Source organism: Misgurnus anguillicaudatus, chromosome 17 (genome assembly GCF_027580225.2).
Source record: "Misgurnus anguillicaudatus chromosome 17, ASM2758022v2, whole genome shotgun sequence".
NCBI lineage: Eukaryota > Metazoa > Chordata > Actinopteri > Cypriniformes > Cobitidae > Misgurnus > Misgurnus anguillicaudatus.
This window is the reverse complement of record NC_073353.2, coordinates 23,598,519-23,617,289: the sequence shown is the minus strand read 5'-3', so window position 1 is coordinate 23,617,289 and position 18,771 is coordinate 23,598,519. Positions and strand designations below refer to the sequence as shown.

The 18,771-nt window shown below is 38.3% G+C and overlaps 1 protein-coding gene across 1 annotated transcript in view; it reads right to left on the bottom strand.

Moving 5' to 3' along the window:
• Positions 1-6,639: 6,639 nt before the first annotated feature.
• The window catches only part of plekhm3 (pleckstrin homology domain containing, family M, member 3), a 50,661-nt gene continuing 38,529 nt past the window's right edge, over positions 6,640-18,771 (bottom strand). The window contains exons 7-8 of the mRNA XM_055216309.2: positions 14,756-14,913; positions 6,640-9,232 (exon numbers count right to left, since the gene is read on the bottom strand). Coding sequence (XP_055072284.2) covers positions 9,061-9,232; positions 14,756-14,913 — 330 coding nt within the window. The 3' untranslated portion in view covers positions 6,640-9,060. The remainder of the gene's footprint in view (positions 9,233-14,755; positions 14,914-18,771) is intronic.

Here is an 18,771-nt window from a genome sequence, read left to right as displayed (position 1 = left end):
CGAATCAATCTTGCCAGCCATTTGTGCACCTGTTTTATCAGTTATGTAGGCTACACACACGGCCACACATTAACTCCAGAACCCCACCTTGAGGAGTCACACAATCACTACCGACTTCCTTTCTACATGCTGTGTCCATGGAAATGAGACCCTGTAAAGTACTGTACATACTAGTAAGTATCCAATAAACACAGCGCTTCCTTGTTTAAATGTCAATAGAGAGAGGCAATAAAATGAACATGATTGAAACAGATCTCAAGATAAGGCAAGCTTGGATTTGCTTTTCTTGAGCAGTCGAGCATGATGTCATTGTGGAGTGACTCAGTCAAATGATGTTGATGAGGTGTGGAGCGCAGTAGCCTTCTGTTGTGTTTTGTGATGTCTCCTTGGGATGCAATCATAGCATGCTGTTTGGTTTTTCCTCTCTCGTCCTGCGTGCTCGGACACATGCCTTTATCTGATACCCGACTCTCAGTGTTTGCGTGTGGACAGACAACAATTCATACATAACAACAATAACTCCCATTTCATTTTGGGAGGAGGAGAGCAGATAGGGAAGGATATGGAGTTGGAAATGCTTTTGTTGGAATCGTTTTTTGTGGCAACTTTTTTTTTTAGCTAAAAGTAATGTATGGATCAGGTATGAATCAGTTCTCTTCAAGTTCACACAGGTGTCCCAGCAGTGTAAGCACAGGTGCAATTCATCACATTAACAATGGACGTGTCCATTAATGTTTGTGTTCCTGTAGCTTAACTGGTAGAGCATTGTGTTAACAATGCAAAGGTCATAGGTTGTATTCGAAGGAAAAGACATACTGATAATTAAAAAAAAAATCCAGATAATTTACTCACAATCATTTCATCCAAAATGTTGATGTTCTCCTTCGTTCAGTCGAGAAGAAATGATGTCTTTTGAGAAAAACATTCCAGGATTTTTCTCATTTTAATGGACTTTAATGGACCCCAACACTTAACAGTTAACTCAACACTTAACAGTTTCTTTCAATGGAGTTTCAAAGGACTCTCAAATGAGGCATACGGGTCTTGTCTGGCGAAACGATTGTCATTTTTGACAAGAAAAATAAATATGCACTTTTGAACCACAATTTCTCATCTATCTCCGGTCCTGTGATGCGCCAGTGCAACCTCACGCAATACGTCATCACGTCAAGAGGTCACGAAGGACGTATGTGAAACTACGCCTTAGTGTTTACAAGTGTGGAGAAAGAGGACTGTTCCGACGTTGTTGTATGTCGAATAATACTAATTAATGCCTTTGTGTCAGTTAAAATGGTCCACAAATGTGCGTTTCATATATGTAACACGTGACCTTTCTACATCACTACGCAATTGCGTGAGTTCGCGCTGGGGTGTCGCGGGACCGGAGATGGACGAGAGGTTGTGGTTTAGAAGTGCCTATTTTTTGTTTTTCTTGTTTCGCTAGATAAGACCCTTATGCCTCATTTGGGATCGTTTAGAGTCCTTTGAAACTCAATTGAAAGTGTTAAGTGTTAAGTGTTGGGGTCCATTAAAGTCTATTAAAATGAGAAAAATCCTGGAATGTTTTCTTTTAAAAAACATAATTTCTAGACTGAATAAAGAAAGACATCAACATTTTGGATGACATGGTGGTGAGTAAATTATCTGGATTTTTTTTTTAAGAAAATGGACTAATCCTTTAAATGTATGCCACGACTGCAAGTCGCTTCGGATAAAAGCATCTGCCAATATTATAAATGTTAGACAAATGGAATGTGATGAATGAACTGTATATTAAAGTAAAATTCATTTAGTTATAATGCAAAGACATTTATGCTTTTTTAATTCTAGCTTAAGTGGCCAAATACTTGCAATACAAGATGAAATAGTAGGGCTATGCTGCAAATTGCCTGAAGGTTACACAGTTATGTTACATAAAATGTGTAGATAACACCTATACGTCAAAATGCAACAAGTGAGATTTATGACACTAACACATACATCAACGCACACATATTTCATCTGACATTGTGTGTTGAGGCTTGAAGTTATTGCTCTGATCTCGGGACAGCTGTAACGCTCCGTCTTTGTGCAGCAGGTGGACGTTAGGAAACATTCTGACCCCTTTACACAAGAACTGGACCCTAGCGTTCCATCCCATGTCACTATTGTGTGCACCCTTCCATTCTGCCCTCGTCTTTTTCTCCTCAAACCGCCCTTTTGTTGTCTTTTTTTTGATGGCATTTCTGTCCCGCTGTTGTCAGAGTCCTAAATGAGTCTTGACTGGCCTGTGGGCCACTGGAGAAGCACAAAGGAGAACGTTCCCCTCGCTACACTGGAGCCATTGTGGATTTCAACAATGCCCTAATTGGCGACGACAATTAAGCCTGACCAACACTCAGGTTCAATTTGCCCACTCCTCAATACAAATCACAGGCAAATGAGTCAGGCCGTGCACACGCAGCCCGCGCACATTCACACGGTCTCGCTAAAACAACAGATATCCTCATATGCATACTATAACTAGCGAATGCACCCTCCCACCTTTTCTGAGAGCCTGTGTTCGGTGTAAACTGGAGGAGCTTCATGCTGTGAGAACCATGTATGTTTTTCATGAAGTTTGTTTTACTGTTTATGATGACATTTTCAGGATAAACAATGAGTGCACTGTTCAAAAAAGTGAAATAATAAACAAATCCCGCACATCTTCAAAAAAACATCCCCCTGACACTAAGAAATCTTCACGGTGCTAAAACAAGGACGCAGCAAGTCCAGATATGTGTGAAAACAGCAGTTTTAAAGTAATCTTCAACACTGAGCTGTCACACATTAAGATCATAATGGAGTTCAGGATCAGCGGGACGCCTCGATTTTAAGCTCATGCTCGAAAACCAGCTTTAAGAGTTAACAAACACATCCGCACAAAACACACACAAAGGAGAGACTTGGCATGTTCCGGCCCATCAGCGGTGGCTAGATCCTGGTGGATTATTCTCTGTCAGAGAAAGGCTTTAGAGCTCTCTAAGGCCAGGACAAATTACTGCTCTCTTTCAAGAAAAGAAAATGGGAGGGGAGGAGGAAAAAACATGAGGGAAGTGTTGAAAAAGTAAACCAGGGAGGAAGCGTCTGGGGTGGCCGAGACCATTAGATTTTACCAGACATCACTCACTCAAGAATCTCAGAAAATCTATTTCAACTAGTCTGTTTCTTTCCTGGCTATATGGTAAAGCTATAATAATCCATTCATGAAACAGACAAAAAAAGGACTGAGACCACAAATGAAAAGCCAGCAGTAGTAAATAGGATATTGTGGAATGTGTTCATCAAATTTTACGGTCAGCATAACAATATGAATTTAGATATTTCTCAGTATTTGGTGTGCCCATTTTTTTTTAATGACAGCATGTTTGTGTAAAACCGGATCGTTTACGCTATCCCAGCATGATCTGAGTTTTACAGAGAACATCTTGCGTGTTCAGATGACAACAAGAAAATCTGACCTATTTTACAAATTAGTTGTTGTCAGTGTCAAAATGGAAATTGTTAAAAACTTAAAGGGGACATTTCACAAGTCTTTTTAAGATGTAAAATAAATCGATGGTGTCCCCAGAGTACATATATGAAGCTCAAAATACCATATAGATAATTTCAGTGTTGGGGTGACGCATTACAATTAACGTGCATTATGTAACAATATTACTTTTCTAAAGTAACGAGTAAAGTAACGCATTACTTTATAAATGTACACATTAATATTTGAGTTACTTTTTTAAAAAAAAGTAATGCAAGTTACTTTTCAGTTTAATTAATTTAATTAAAAAAATTATGTACTGAATTAAACTGAACGCACTTTATGCATGCGCACCTGAGTCAGAAACGGAGATGGCAGGCCAGAGCTCGACATTTTTGAGATGGAAATATGCAAAACTTTTGAGTCATAAAAAAACACCTGCAAGGCCTGAAAGAGATCAAGCCTCAGCCAAGTAAGGAAAAGTAACGCAAAAGTAACGCAAGTATTACTTGCCATGAAAAGAAACTAAGTAATGCAATTAATTACATTGGTGGGGAGTAACTTAATATTGTAATGGATTACTTTTAAAAGTAACTTTCCCAACACTGGATAATTTATTATAGCATGTTAAAATTGCCACTTTGTAGGTGTGAGCAAAAATGTGCCATTTTGGGTGTGTCCTTTTAACCCTGGAGAACCCATGGGTCAAATTTGGCCAATGTTAATTAATGCTAAGTGAAGGGTTCTTGGGTGCTGCAGGGTTAAATGCAAATGAGTTGATCTCTGCACTAAATGGCAGTGCCGTGGTTAGATAGTGCAGATTAAGGGGCGGTATTATCCCCTTCTGACATCACAAGGAGAGCCAAATGTCAATGACCTATTTTTTTACATGCTTGCAGAGAATGGTTTTACCAAAACTAAGTTACTGGGTTGATCTTATTCACATTTTCTAGGCTGATAGAAGCACTGGGGACCCAATTATAGCACTTACACATGAAAGTCAGATTTTCATGATATGTCACCTTTAAAAGTCACCATGAATACCGATTGTCTTATTTTCCCCGTCGTGATGTATATCTGAGTGAAACGGCTCCTGAAATTAGAAAAAAGGTAGGACGGGACATAAATTTGTCCATCGAAAACTGATTGTATAATTGGGTCTTGATGCTAACTGCTAATTGCTGCAATATTTTCCCAGGCCCCGCCCTTGAGTCATTCCTCATGACTGGAAGTAAAGCAAGATTCTTTCGAGGAGGGGAGGAGATTAACATTTTTGATTAAAGATTATGAGAGTGCATTAATGTTTGAAATTTTTAAAATAATTAACTCATAGATAAGTCGTTTGTAAAAAATACACAATAATTTTAACTTCATGACGACTTTAAATAATCCTCAAAACTTTACATCTTATAATTTTGTTTTTAAATGATTAAAGTCTTAAAGGTGCAGTGTGTAAATTTTAGCGGCATCTATTGGTAAGGTTGCAAGTTGCAACCAACAGCTCAGTTCACAGCTCACCCCTTGCTTTTGAAACGCATAGAGAAGCTACAGTAGCCGACACAGGACAAACATGTCAGTGTTAAAGACAACTTAATAAAAAGTTTGTCCGTTAAGAGCTTCTGTAGAAACATGGCGTCACAAAATGGCGTCTTCCATGTAACGGGACCCTCTGTGTATGTAGATAAAAATTTTCATTCTAAGGTAATAAAAACATAACGGTTCATTATGAAAGGTCTGTATACACCCCTGATAATATAGTTTTGTATATTATTTTGCATTTTTGTCAAGAGATCCTTCTAAAAATTACACACTGCAACTTTAAAGGAATAGTTCACCAAAATATGAAAAGTCATAATTTTTCCACACTCGCATTATGACTTTCTTTCTTCACTTGAACACAGTTGATTTTATGTGAAAATGGCGTCATGTTATCTTCTTATGATGGTGAAGCTCCAAAAAGCACATACATTCATCATTAAAGTATTTTAAATGACTCGAAATGATGCTTGTCAAAAAAGTGCTTAATATTTTAAGCTTATTAAACAATCATTACCTTGTGTATTTTGGAAACACAGATCTGCACATAAATTGGTTACTTATTGGTTCTTGCCTTTCACATGACAAGATCTGTATTACAGAATTTTCAAATTCATATCAACTACTCCTTTTCTCTAAAAAGCACTAAAAGTGATTCAATGGCTTGTAAGGGGAACCACTTTAAGTGCTGCAGTGGTTCTCAAACTTTTTTGGCATGCAGCCCCTCTTATTTACGGAGGGCCCCACTTGTGCCCTTCGTGGCCCCCCCAAAAAAAAAGTATGACATAAAACATGCCAAAAAATGAAATTTGAATTAAACAAAAGTTAAATAAATATACAATGTAGTGCTGTTGGTTAGTAGCCTTATTTTTCTAAGGCTTACTTACATAGAACTCATAATAAATTAATGTAAATTATAAAATGTCATAAAACTGGGGCCCCCTGGCACAATCTCGGAGAATCACTGCTGTATTAGCACCTATGTAGAACCATAAGTAGTGCTATAGCACATATGGTTCTACATACATGTAGGTGCTTTATAGCACATACAGTATAGTAGTTCCCCTATATTATGAGCCATTGAAGCACTTTAAGTGTTATTTTCCAGGTTTTTAATGTGGACTCAAACTAGAGGAAAAGGCCATACTTTATGTTGGCCAAATATTTAAAACCTCATGATACTGCTATGGTAACTGCTCAGTAGCTCCATAATATAACTGGACAGAATTTCAAATGTTTATACATGCTGCAGTTAAATCGGTACCACAATGCATCATCTTAGCAAAAAATTAGAAGCCTCGTGCTGTGGTCTATAACAGGTCCAGTGGTTGTTGGTTTAGCTCTAGACAGAACCAGATACAAGCATGTGGTTTTTAATTTGGGATTAGCTTGTAAATCAGTGCCTGGACATTTTCTGATGCACCCGGACCCAAAAGGGAACGCCACAACTACAATCAAGGCCGTGATGCGTTTATTCCACAGCTCTTGGGCTGTGAGATTCACCTTGGATTCTGATCAGGAAACTAAACTATATGGACAGATCAGATTACCCTGCAAAATCTTAGTAATAATTTTAGATTATTCCATGAGTGCTAAACCATACAAAATGTCTAAATGTATTAAGTAATTTAGTACTTTATTGGCATCAGTGGTAAAAAAACAAAACTGGAAAGTACCCGCACCAGTACTTAAACACATTATCTGTAGTTGCATAAGTGGAGAGTTTACAGGATATTTGTAAGTGTAACCACAGGAGCAATCCAGAAACTGATAAAGAAACAGAATATAAATACAATAAATACATATGAAACAAAATCCTGATATGTAAAAATATAGAGCAACATGATGGCTGATATAGAAACATCTTAAACAATACAAGAACAACCAATGATGTAAAAAACACAATAAAAATTTCAAACACATCCAAGTTTTAATCCCTTTTGCTTGTCCCTCCAAGACCTTTATCCAGTGTGTTAAGAATCCCTGATTTTATGTCACTAACAGTACGAATAATGCAAGCCATTTTAACTCAATACATCACACTTTCAACGCTAAGAGATCGCACCATTACTTCATACAGCATCTGTATGTCTTCAAAAACTGTAAAACAGTGCAAGTTCGAGCCTAAAATAGGAAATGACAAAAGCAAGAGATTGCCAGATTCCTCAAATCCCAGTCCTTTTTTTAAGGTAAGTAAAGGTCAAAGCCTTTAGTAACAAAACAACATATATATGGTTATGATATATTCTACAGCCTGATATTCTGATTAGATTAAATACTGAAACATTTTTCTATAGCTTGCTAATCGAAGAACACAGATAGGCCGACGCATTGGCTTTCATATTAAGGCAGGCAAAGACACAGATTCAATAAATACGATCAAATGTTCCTTCATTGTACATTATCGCACATCAAATGCATGTAAACTAAGATTGAATCTCAATCAAAGGTAAACTTGGTGCAAATCAAAGTAAAACAAACTCTATTGAAAGAAAAAAAAACATGAAATGTATTAGGATAGCAGATGATATGCATTGTAAAGTGGACATATAGCCCCACTCCAATGATCATTTGCAAGTAACAGGTATCAAATACAGAGTCCTATAGCAGCTGGTAGCTGGTTTCCCATAAATGTGTGGATATTTCCAATATATAGACAGAGTAACAACATTGCATGTTTTGTAAATCCAAAGCCTTTGTTTGCTGGTAAGTTGTGGATCTGTAATTGTAATTAAACATAATATAGGGATTTTAAGATGATAAAATAGATGTCAACAGTACATTTGAGTGGCATGAAATGGTGAGAAACAAATCCCATTGTTCCAAAAACAGTTTGTCAAATAAGGCAGCAAAAAGCAAAACAATGATTATTGCCAATTCTTACTTCAAGTAGCAAGAAAGCGCCGTACCAAAGCATACTAGGAGAGGTCAGTTTGACAACGTAAATTACGAGCTTGTCCACGTCGGGTTTGATTTACATTTCTTGTTAAAATGACCTTACCAATGCTAAACAAAGCCCTAGAACTCTGGACTGTAATTTTGGGGCTTGGTGGCTTAGGATAGTTTGTAATCACAGCCTAGGCGGTTAACAAGAACAACATGGTTCCCCTGCTTATAGGCAGTGCCATTGAGTGTTGATAAACACTTGCGCAACTCTTCGAATCCAGCTGGATGGGAAAAACACTGACCCTACTTCCCGCTACACCCCAATCTGAATCATCATCAGTCTATAAGTGTCAAAGAGACATCGGTAATAAAAAACATAAGCCTACACATCGTGACCTAAAGTGCAACCGATAATAAAAACAAAAACCCAGGCCGAAAAAAACTCAGGTGTGGCCAACACGAGTGCCTGGTTTCCCTTCATAAATGTAAAAGTGCAACGAGATCATGATAAATGAATCATACGGTTTGTGCAGTAAAGCAGATGGACCCACCCGAAAGATTTCGGTTTAGAGAAAATTTATGTTCATTCGCTCTTAATACACCCGAGATCGAGGCTCTTCAGGCTCTACAGCGTGGAGAAAACCAAATCCAACAGCAGGGCCGCCATCTCATAGCGTTCATTTTCGCAGAACCATTAATGGATTAGAAGCTCTATTTGTGTCCAGAAATTGGTTTAAATCATCGCTCTTGGATTGTGAGTCTGCCGGAAAGTGCATCATTTTATGTCTGCCAGCGAGCGTGTTTATGTGCAAGTGCGCGAGCGTACTTTGCCTGTATTTGTCGGTTGGCCCTGGCTGTCATTTGGTAGATGAAAGGGAAGGGTAAATTGGTATCATTATGAAGCCTCTGCTCTTCCGGAGCCGAATTATTGTCTCTGCATCCATCTCTCTCAGTTGAGAGAAGTAAAAGGAAGTAAAAAACAAAAAGGTTGTTGTGTCTCTGTTTTCAAACACTGAGCGCTTCCACCAGGAGTCTTGTCCTTGTTGGATACACGTACACACAGAGACACAGCAGCACTTTGTAAGTGCGGTGGGCTCTTTCGTGCAGCTCGCCTCTTCTCAGAGCTGCAGTGCTCTCCGTAAACCGCCTCAGGTGTCCATCTCAAAGCAGCTCAGCTCGTCATCGTCGGGGCTATCGTGAGGGCCGTTCCTTCTCCAGAATGACGCCGGCTTCTTGTGTAGCTCTCTTCGCACGCATCGCGGGCACGGTTGGGCTCGCATCCGGCACTCGGCGTGGAAGACGGCTCCGCATCCCTCACACCTGCAGGAAAAAAATTACAAAGTACTGCGTTAACATTATCAAGACATATTTGTGATTTCACAAAGTAAGAAAAAAAAAACTTTCCCTTAACTCAAACCCTAAAAAATTTTTCCCTTCAAATTAGTGTGAAATGTGACCATGCCAGTGAAAACCCACCTAACGTCATGTTTATTTGCTGTTTGGTATATACAGTGAGGAAAATAAGTATTTCAACACCCTGCTATTTTGCAAGTTCTCCCACTTAGAAATCATGGAGGGGTCTGAAATTATCATCGTAGGTGCATGTCCACTGTGAGAGACATAATCTAAAAAAAAAAAAAAAATCCAGAAATCACAATATATGATTTTTTAAATTAGGTTCCCCTGCTTAAACCAGCACATGTCCAGGCCCGTCTTAAGTTTGCCAATGACCATTTGGATGTTCCAGGAGAGTCATGGGAGAAAGTCATATGGTCAGATGAGACCAAAATATAACTTTTTAGTCATAATTCCACTAAACGTGTTTGGAGGAAGAAGAATGATGAGTACCATCCCAAAAACACCATCCCTACTGTGAAGAATGGGGGTGGTAGCATCATGCTTTGGGGTGTATTTCTGCACATGGGACAGGGCGACTGCACTGTATTAAGAAAAGGATGATGATGTATTGCGAGACTTTGGGGAACAACCTGCTTTCCTCAGTTAAAGCATTGAAGATGGGTCGAGGCTGGGTCTTCCAACATGACAATGACCTGAAGCACACAGCCAGGATAACTAAGGAGTAGCTCTGTAAGAAGCATATCAAGGTTCTGGCGTGACCTAGCCAGTCTCCAGACCTAAACCCTATAGAGAATCTTTGGAGGGAGCTCAAACTCCGTGTTTCTCAGTGACAGGCCCAGAAACCTGACTAATCTAGAGAAGATCTGTGTGGAGGAGTGGGCCAAAATCCCTCCTGCAGTGTGTGCAAACCTGACGAAAAACTACAGGAAATGTTTGACCTCTGTAATTGCAAACAAAGGCTACTGTACCAAATACTAACATTGACTTTCTAAGATGTTCAAATACTTATTTGCAGCTGTATCATACAAATAAATAGTACAAAAAATCAAAATGTGATTTCTGGATTTTTTTTAGATTATGTCTCTTACAGTGGGCATGCAACTACGATGACAATTTCAGACCCCTCCATGATTTCGAAGTGGGAGAACTTGCAAAAAAGCAGCGTGTTCAAATACTTATTTTCCTCACTGTAAAATCATCCTACATAATTCTGTGAAAATATAACATTCATATCTTTAATATTTATTGACTGAGTAAGACCATGTCAAACATTAAAATTAAAGTGAAATCAATGACTGAAATCCAACGTTGATGCTCCATAATTAAATTATTTTAGCTTGGATTTCACAGCAGGGTCACACATAAGAAATGATAGAAAATCAATTCACTCTTTTGTTTGATTTCAACATATAAAACATTCATATGACCTGAGATTGGATTCTTTTTTTTTCCTTCTGTAAATTTGCATTTATAAATAGTGCTGTGAATAAATAGTGAATTTCAGAATACAGTAAAATAACATAAATTTGCTTGCTGTCAGACGGCAAAGTACATTTCATATATATAATAATATATAAGCTATGTGCCAATTCATCTGTACTACAACAATTAGACCTTTAAGCGCTCATTTCTATAAACAGAAATGTATTTTTTCTGTTAACCAATATGGGCGGTAGTTTTTAGACTGCCAAGCCCAAACTTAATTCCAAGTTCACCACTTGCCAAGAGGTTTGGCTATACTATTCAAAGTTACTCCTGGTGGTATATTTCCTAAATATGGTCTACTCTTTGCATAAAAAACTATATTCTTAAATCTATTCTTAAAACATTTTACTAACTTCTTCCTCATATAATGTGAGTTTCTAAAAACTCCTCATCTCTACTGCATAAACAAACAGAACAAAAAAAATCAACCAACTCAAAAAGTGTGTTATAAATAAACCCTAAAGCATGCTAACAAGATAATACTAGTTGAGACCACAGAAACTCTCTTTTAAATCCGCCTCTATAAATAAATAATACTTTCCAACAGTTAAAGCTACAAGAGTCATACAGTTATGGTCCTTGCTCATCTAAGAGCTATGGAGGTGGTTTGTGGAATTTATGGATTTACAGTGGGGTGTGGAGATACCTTTATGCTCTTATTACTGAATGCTATTGTGCATGTTCTGTTACAGATACAACAAGAAAAACACACAAACACACCCAGAACATTCTGGATAAGTTAACAGACAACACAGTAAAGCAATTTGGATGACACCTGGCCTAACGGATCCAGGTCTATCGTTGATTTTTTTTTTACAAAAAGTAGGGATATCAAATCGAATTTTTTTTTATATCAATATACATTTGAATATATTATTTAAGGATAGCCTCTTGAGATGCACCATCTCTTTTTCAAGTGGATCCTACAACAAAATGATATGGTTCACTTAAGCTTAAATCTCAGTTTCTATTTAGTTAACATGTTAAAGGGACACTCCACTTTTTTTGAAAATAGGCTCATATTCCAGCTTCTCTAGAGTTAAACATTTGATTCTTACCGTTTTGGAATCCATTCAGCTGATCTCCAGGTCTGGCGGTACCACTTTTAGCATAGCTTAGCATAATCCATAGAATCTGATTAGACCATTAGCATCACACTAAAAATAACTAAAGAGTTTGGATATTTTCCTATTTAAAACTTGACTCTTCTGTAGTTACATCGTGTACTAAGAATGATGGAAAATTAAAAGTTGCGATTTTCCATGCAGATATGGCTAGGAACTATACTCTCATTCTGGTGTAATAATCAATGACTTTGCTGCTGTAACATGGCTGCAGGAGGCGCAATGATATTACGCAGTGCCCGAAAATAGTCCCCGAAAACAGTCCCCTTGGTAACTTAAATGGCAGGGGACTAATTTTCGGGCAGTGCGTAATATCATTTATCTTTTAATTTTCTGTCTATCTTAGTACACGATGAAACTACATAAGAGTGAAGTTTTAAATTGGAAAAATATCGAAACTTTTTTAGGCGCAATGCTAATGGTCTAATCAGATTCAATGGATTATGCTAAGCTATGCTAAAAGTGGTAGCACCAGACCCGGAGATCAGCTGAATGGATTCCAAAATGGTAAAAATCAAATGTTTAACTCTAGGGGAGCTGGAAAAGCATATTTTCAAAACAAGTGGAATGTCCCTTTAATGTCCCACAGCTCAGTTAACATCCTAACTCAAGAGTCCCAGTTAAAGAATTAAAATCTGATAATTTCCCCAAAAACACAGATTTGATTAATCTATAAATCCAATGTGCTCTTGCCAAAAACATTTCTCAAGTTGTGCATTGAAGTGTTCAGAAGATCACACAGAACATCATGAAGCAGTTCAGAGAACAGTTATGCGTTAACTGGTTAAAAATGGAAAAAAAAGTTTTATTTTAAATATGTTTTAGAAACATGCTTTAACACAACTTTAGCAGCCCGAAGTTTGTACACTCGAAATTCTTGTCCAATATTTGCACACGTTAAAAAAAATAAAAACGACCTGTGTCAATCACATTTACAATCACTTTCGTCCAGCATAAAAAAATTAAGATTGAGTTAAATTTTCTGTATTTTTTACATCTTAGAAGAATTCAGAATAGCGTTTGACAAGCTGATTCACTTTGTCTCACTGCACAATAAATACAAAGAATGGAATACAAAGAGACGAAATATAAAGACTTTATATGTGACAGATGATCGGAAACTCGGAAAACACGTTGGTAGCTACTGATTTCAAGAGTGTACGAAAGAATATACAGTATTGTCCTTAAAGGTATAGCGGAAGATTTTCTTTTTCCGGGTGGATCATCAAGACTATTGGTCATTCCAGTTGTCAATCATTCTGATGATATGTTGCTGTAAGGCCGTCATACGTGCTTGTCCTAAGGTTCGCTTTCTGCGCATGCGCACTTTCAGTTGTATATGTGTGGTGGGCTACGGTTTCAGCCATTCATTGAAGCTCGCATTCTCATTATGTTTTTTCTAAACGTCCGAGGGTCGCAAGAGAAAAAGTGTCTACGAATGGCATGACAAGAAGAAAAAGGCCTCTGATGAAAGAAAGAAGACCAGAGTGTTTTTGCGAGACTATTTCACACGCTGGCGTGCGCTAAAAGCACAGATTGGGCTTCCCACGCGAAGTTTCTACTTAACAGGTAAAGTTTGTCATGCTATTTGGAGAAATCCATTTAAAATCACTGCTAGTAAAAGTTGATGTAAGCTATGATTAGCGACGCTAGACCTAGCACAAGTCAAAAACCACGCAGACACTGTAAACATGCCGACAGCAACTTGTAAACATAGCGAAGAAAAGAACTAGGCCCGTGCATGCTCTCTCTCGTGCACACCTTTAATAGGCATTCCCTCTATTAGGTAGAGTGTTGCACATGTGCATTTTTTTTTTAAAGTGGAGGGGTGGTTCTTTTCAAAAATTCTGGAAAAACTTCCGCTATACCTTTAAGTTAACTAACGTTGTCGCTAATGTCATTCATCCATTCATAGTGAATAGCACTAATGTAATAAAGACTCAATTTGTATTGTTTTGCAATTTTTTCACAATAGATTCATTAATTTGCTTCTGACTAATCTTTACTCTAACCATGCATTTTCCTTTCAAAACTGCAGTGCTTTTATTTTATTGCTTTTTTATTAAACAAAACAATATGGTTATATATTATTTTTGTCACTAGCTATTATTGGTGTGTTGTTAATACTGTAGGAAATACTTCAGACTTCTTGAACATTGATCCTAAATTAAATTCAACCATAAAATACATTACAGTAGGTAAATGTGTTACCTGTAATGTGTTAATATGTAACTGCTTTAACTACGTTCAATTAATCTCCGAAGAACACATTAGCCCAAACCAACAGTCATTCAGGCTTTATCAGTGTTTCACGGCTTTGAGTGATGTGCTATGCTATAGGTCTACCTTCATGTGGTAACTGCTTTACTTTACTGTGGAGTTCAAGAAATATTGCCTGGTATGAAGCACAGAGAGTGGTTTATCAGCTGTAGGCCATAACTGAACCGAACAAAGAGCAGTATGCTTAAAGAAGCCGAATCGCTAGAGGGATTAACTGTCCTCTTACACAGGGTGGCCTATCGCTGGACCATCATACCTCACATGCCTTTAATTCACTGCCTGCTGGGTGTGACTAACATTAGGCAGGGGATAGACAATCATTGGCGATGAGCTGCATATATGAGGATTTTGGAGACAACTAACACTTCAGGGCAAAGCTATGTGAACACCTTCATCATTATCATCTATAATGAAGATCTTTGAGGGATGAATTATAGTTATGGTTACTCTATTTAAATGCCTGAGGAACTGATGTCATCCACTAAAAACCACCTTGGCACAAACTAGAGCAAAACGTGAATTTAGCTATGAGAAAATTATGTGCAGGAGATGCAGGAGACCATGAGATGGTCAAAGGTAAAAACACTGATTGTACCTTTTGGTGGCATTCTCCTGAAAGGGATAGAGGACCTGGCCGCTGTGGCACAACTCACAGATGAAGCCTTTCTCTCGACACAGACTGCAGCTGTAGACATGAGAGCTCGCAAACTTGATTACCTTAGAGAGGAAGGGAGCAAGCTTTCCATCTATGACCTGCAGGAAAAATGAAAGTTATGAAAGTGAGGTTACATAGGAATCACATTGCAACTCTTACCGTGGGGCAAAATCTGTGGAATAGATTTAAATATGGCAAAAATGTGTTAAACAGAATTGAGCATGAATGTCTTATTTGTAGCTGGAAAAAATACAATGAAAAGGAAGGAATCCATGGAGGAGGGACTTTGGGAATAATAAAATGTGACCATAGTGAATGAACTATCACATGGGCTTGACCGAATGTGTTCAACAGGTATAAGACGTACAGAGCAGATGTATAGATAGACGGACAGACACAATACAATACAAGAAAATGGACAGTAATCCTGTTAACAGTTTTAGATGTCTATCTGAGAATTTAAGCGACTGGACAAACACTTCAGAACAGACTTCAATGGGAGCCAAGGACAAAAAGACAGTACATCATGAATCCACATGAACACTAATGAATGCTTAGAGAGCAGGGGGGCTGGCTATGGTTCGAGGATGGGGTAATTCCTTTTGGGAGACAGTTTGCAAAAAATAATATGTGAATGCCATTTATCGGCCAGAGTAGTTAAAAATCGGCATGGTCTTTGAAAGCGGGGTACTGAAGAAGGCGTATTGTAGGCAACTGAATGAGGCAGGGGAAGGGGCCTAGACCTCCAGTGCATATTCACCAAAGGGGCAGAGACAAGTGGCTACACCTGGCAGCACTGCAGCACACCAATTAAAGGGCCTGCCAGCATTCTTCAGCCCTTCCACAAGGAGCCGGCCAAAGAATGGATGGAGGAGAAGAGCGGACGGTGGAGGAGAGCTTGTGAGGGTGGGACGGGAGGGCTTGGGGAAAGAAAGAATAAAAGAAGGACCACCACAGTCTCGCACGAAAGACGCGAGCGCACATACGCAGCGTGAGCGAGGAAAATGGGTTGAAAAGGAGAAGGTTTGTGTGGGAACACTGTCACGATGTCTGTTTATTTACTTAAAATGCAACATGGAGGTTTTGTTGTATAGTCTTACATCTGTTACATTAACACACTGAAGCAGGATATTTACACATTTATTAAAGAAATAGTAGTTATATCAAGCTCTAAACAGGACTCAAAAACATCATTAAATAATCCTAGTGGTAAAGAGAAAAGGTGGGAACTCTAAGCTAGACCTGTCACTATCACTGTCCAATAAATATAGAGGTGATACTGTTGACAGCTTTCTCAGTACACGCAACAGGAGAGCACTTAACCATCCATCAAGCAGCTTTCAGTTCAGACATCCCTGTTTTTTACTGACCAGGCTGACAGAACCTGGAGGCAATAACTTGGCTTTTCCCATGTGGAAGAGTAATATGGCAGGCATTAAGGAAACGTTGCAAGCCACCAATCAAAGGGCTGAGCGAGCACACTCGCTGTCCCACGGTAAAGAAGATATATTATGCCCTTGATCAATGCTGGCAGACGGAGTAATTAAACATTTCAATAATTTAACAGAGGCAATAAAAAATACCGAGTTCACTTACACCAGACTTGATGGGGAGGGACTTTGAGAGCTTGAGGGCTGTTAATAAAAGTGACCGACAATGAATTAAAAGTCCATTAGTATTGGGAACAGTATAGACAAAATTGCTCTGTTTGCTGTGGAGACAAAAATTAAAAGATGAATATGAGGAAAAAGCAAAGAATGTGATACCGTAGATAGATACTATAGTCAGGGTGAGATTTGCTGGGGGGATTGGGGACCCTTCTGGTCTTTATATCCCTGCCTCTGTTGAATTATTTTTATCCCCAGTGGGGACAAAATGTACCCCCATTATTAATGGTCATCAAATGGCCATATAAACCGCCTAAAATAAAGATAATTTAATGTAAGTAAAAATGCTGCCATGCAATAGTGCAAACAACAGTAAAATCAGGAATGGATTATTACTGTCAGCGCTTCCACTCCTATGACAATCTGTCATGATCCTTTTTTAAGCCAGGTCAGGATTTTCCAAATGTCGCCAAGCACCAATAGTCTTTTTCAGTGCAAAAACAGCCAAATAAGAAATTAAAATGATTCCAAGCAGCATATCATTGTATTTTACAGGACCGTTACAACAGATAGATATTATAGATCAGGGGTCTCAAACTGGGTTGGGGCCATTTCTGGGAATTACATTTCGTCGGAGGGCCGCAGAGCTATTTTAACATAAAAAACTGAATATTTATGTAAATGAAGAGTTTGGTTTCAAGACATGATAAACAGCATTTAAAAAAATGGTATTGTGTCTGTTAAGATTAAGGGAACAGTATGTAGGATTGTGGCCAAAACTGGTATTGCAATAACAAAACTAGTGGCTAAAACTGGTACTGCAATCATACAAATGGTGGCCAATACACAAAATGACAACATAAACATCAGTTGAGGGCTGCAACTCCACTTTTTAAATGACAATATCCTGGCCAAACCACTGTTGTGAGTGATATAAGTATTTGAAATGAAAATTATTTCTAAATGTCTAGTGACATATCAGGGACATTTTATGATTAATTGATATAAATTTCTTACATACTGTTCCTTTAAGAATTAAAAAGTCAATTCTTAATTTTACGCAAAATCCAATATCTGATGTGTTATTCCGTCATATTTTCTCCCTTTTCCAAACCGTGACAAACGCCAGTCCGCCTCCTCTGCAGAATGCAATAAATCCGCTCAACCAATCATAGCACACAATTTCACGCATTGTAAACAACAATGGCGGCGTGCTGAATACACACAGAATTTTCCTCATCTACTTTGTACTTTGTGATTAACAAACAAAAACAAAATAATACTTTTGATGGCATTGATAAACCTGTGAAGAAATGTAAGCCATCAAAATCGAATAATTTACGCAAGATGCACTCTGGAAAAGGAAAAATGCCAGCTGGTCCTTGTTCTCACACAACAGCATCAAGCTTCTGTCATGCTATCACATTGACGCCAGCGGATCTTATAAAAAACTTTCCATTATTTTACTTAAAGTCAAGGAAAATCTAACAGGACCAAACATTTTACGCATTGACTCGGGTTTACCATTTACGCTAAACGTTTTCATCCATATTCAAACGAATATGAACTAACTAAATAAAAATCTTTCCATTATATATTTGACAGCAGACACGGGCCGCAGAGAGGGATTGGGAGGACCGCATTTACGTTAATGGCCTGCGGGCTGGGAGTTTGAGACCACTGTTATATATTTAGGGCATTTTCACATCTGTAATTCGGTTCATTTGGTCTGGACCAAAAGCAAAAAATTATACATTGTAACTTTTTTAGCAGATTTGGTTCCATTTCACACCACACTGATGGCTCTGATCTGCACCAATTGAAACGAACCAAAATTCTGTCATGTGATAAGATCAACATCACTCATTGGCCACATGTATTTGAACGTATTTCCTAAACGGCATCACGATTGGTCAGAATCAACGTGCGACAAATTCCAACGGAACCCCCGGAAGTAAACAAAAGAAGGATAATACAGCAGACACCATGGACAGACGGCTGGGCGCTGTAATTTTGTCTCCATGGTTGTTATACAGAGTTTGTATACAGCACTCTAGACAAACTGTTCATTTTTAGAATGAATCACGGATGCTGCTTGAAAACAATGGTTTAATGCACTACAAACGGCGAAGACAAAAAATTTCTGAGGCTCCTCCCGCACCTCCTCGCAACTCCAGGTATGTCCGCGATTTGTCATTGTGCTAATATTGCTAATAGAAACGGTCAACAAACACTTCCTCATCCGATAATGCACTGCGCAATTGACTACGGCAGCTGGTTTAGTCCAAAATGCGCAGTACTTTTGCAGTTAGGTCGGTTCGATCTAGAGTTCGTTTGAAAGCGTACCGA